General features: G+C 39.8%; 1 protein-coding gene across 1 annotated transcript in view; it reads right to left on the bottom strand.

Annotated features, from left to right (window-relative positions):
• LOC107737767 (voltage-dependent P/Q-type calcium channel subunit alpha-1A-like) overlaps positions 1-2,079 on the bottom strand; it is a 115,608-nt gene that overhangs the window by 67,425 nt on the left and 46,104 nt on the right. Inside the window, exons 8-10 of the mRNA XM_016549389.1 lie at positions 1,024-1,139; positions 746-802; positions 313-387 (exon numbers count right to left, since the gene is read on the bottom strand). Of these exons, the coding sequence (XP_016404875.1) occupies positions 313-387; positions 746-802; positions 1,024-1,139 (248 nt within the window). The remainder of the gene's footprint in view (positions 1-312; positions 388-745; positions 803-1,023; positions 1,140-2,079) is intronic.

Genomic DNA, 2,079 nt, shown 5'->3' with positions numbered 1-2,079 from the left:
AATTATCAAATATCTAATAAGGAACTACCTTTGTCCTAAATTTGCTACTACTTACTGCTTAGTTAATCTTGCTTCTCTATTAGTTAATAGTATTAAGTTAAGTGTTAATGTAGTACTACCTATTACTTCCTGCATAGCTACTTGTTAACAACGGACCATTATTCTAAAGTGTTACCCTTTAAAAGAATACCAAAAACTAACATGCTTTTTTATGGTAATTTTTATGGCAATACCCCATTGTTTAACCTTGAGCCAACAACTTATATAAATGTACATCTGTATTTGTGTGTTTTCTGTTTAACTCAAACGCACCTATATCTCCATCTCCATCCTCTGCATCGAGCAGGTCTGTTTTATTCTTCTTGATGGTAGGCCTCCTCCGCGAGCCTGAGTGTAACAGACCATAGTCACTCATTTCTAACATACTCACAGACAGCCTAAAATATTAAAACATAACCGATAAATAGATTAACAGAAAGGAGACTAAATGAGACAACTAGGAAGTGTAGTGTGTCTATCACATGTCTGCTACAGATGGACGGCCTATGGAGACGTGCTCATGAACACTACATTAACTGTGCATATGGACATGAAGTATACAATATCACCCCCTCAGCAAGCCAACATGCTATTGATATCTCTCTTCCTTACAATGGAAAATCAACACCTAGTCCCAGTGAGGGAGCAAAGAGAGGCGGAGAGGGGGATGAAAAGGAAGGAAGGATGGAGGAGGTCACATAAATACCGTCAAAGGGTATCCGGTCATCTGGGTCATTGTCCTCGTCAGCCAAAATCACCTCTTCTGTACACAATCAAAAAAGATTCAAATCAAACCACTGGAAAAGTCAGGAAAATGGGGACAAGTTGTGATGCTTAATGAAACATTTTGTATGTTATCAGCACATTCTAATACTGAGACGCACAAGTGTAAAGACATCCATATCAAAAGAGACAAGCTACTTTCTGAATTATTGGCTTTAGCTTCTCTCTGGAGTATTTAATGGCTCTTTCTATGGCATTTACCTGCTTTGCAGATCCACTCCAGATATCCGTTCAGCTCTCTCTCTATCTGCTGCTGACGCTTCAGCTTAAGAAACTCACTCCTGTTCTCCACACGCTCCCTTTCTTTGGCAAACTCTCTGTATCACATACACATGCATGCAAACAATTGCTCATCAACGGATGAACACAAAATGCACATACACACTAGTTAAATGCAGATACACTTTCCAATCTTTGGCCATTTTGAGATCATCAGAATTACGGGATAGCTGCCTTCTTGATTGATGCTACGGAGGTCCGCATATGACATGGAGAAATTACAAGATATCTTAGCCACAAATTAACAATTCATTCCCACTACTTAATTAATTCCCTTGTTTTAGTTCAACTGTGGCCATGTTGTACTGACTAAATTAAAACAAGGGAACAAATGAACAGTGGCGGCTCGTCGGGGGAGGCAGGGGAGGCACAGCTTCCCCATAATTTTGAGGTGAAAATGGGAGGAGGGCGATTTAATGTTAATAAAATTCACAATTCATTTCAGTTCATGTCTCAGAATGTGTATTCTTTTGTTTATAATTTCACAGTTGTAATACCATAACGTGAAAGCGCCGCTTTTCTATCGCGAATGTGCCGAATCTGCTGATGTAATTACAACCGCTAATGATATAGAAGGGGAGGGGGAAGCCGGGGGAGCGCTGAGCTCTCGTGCCTCCGTTGGTAAAAAAAAATTAGCCAATCAGCATCGAGTGTTCACTTTCAGCGCTGAAGAGTGTTGAGAAAAGAACCCTCGCAAGGGAGGCTAGCCACCCTTCTGGTATATCAACCAATCATCACAGAGACGTAAATTACGTGATATTAGTTTGAATATCAAACTAATGATAATAGTTTTAGTTTAGCTGCGCTGATAATGTACCAAGTACTTATGATGAGTAGCGATATTGAATATTTGAACGCCAACAGATTTACCAAGCTGTCATTCAAACAGTATATATACAAATTTCTAAGCTGGATATAGGGCTGGATATAGGCTAACGTTACAGCAGTCGGCTTAATTAAATGGCGCAACAGGCAGCT

This window comes from Sinocyclocheilus rhinocerous, unplaced genomic scaffold (assembly GCF_001515625.1).
Source record: "Sinocyclocheilus rhinocerous isolate Xijiao unplaced genomic scaffold, SAMN03320098_v1.1 scaffold43, whole genome shotgun sequence".
In the NCBI taxonomy this organism is placed as follows: Eukaryota; Metazoa; Chordata; class Actinopteri; order Cypriniformes; family Cyprinidae; genus Sinocyclocheilus; species Sinocyclocheilus rhinocerous.
Note: the sequence above shows the minus strand (reverse complement) of the source record. Positions and strands in the feature narration are given on the sequence as shown.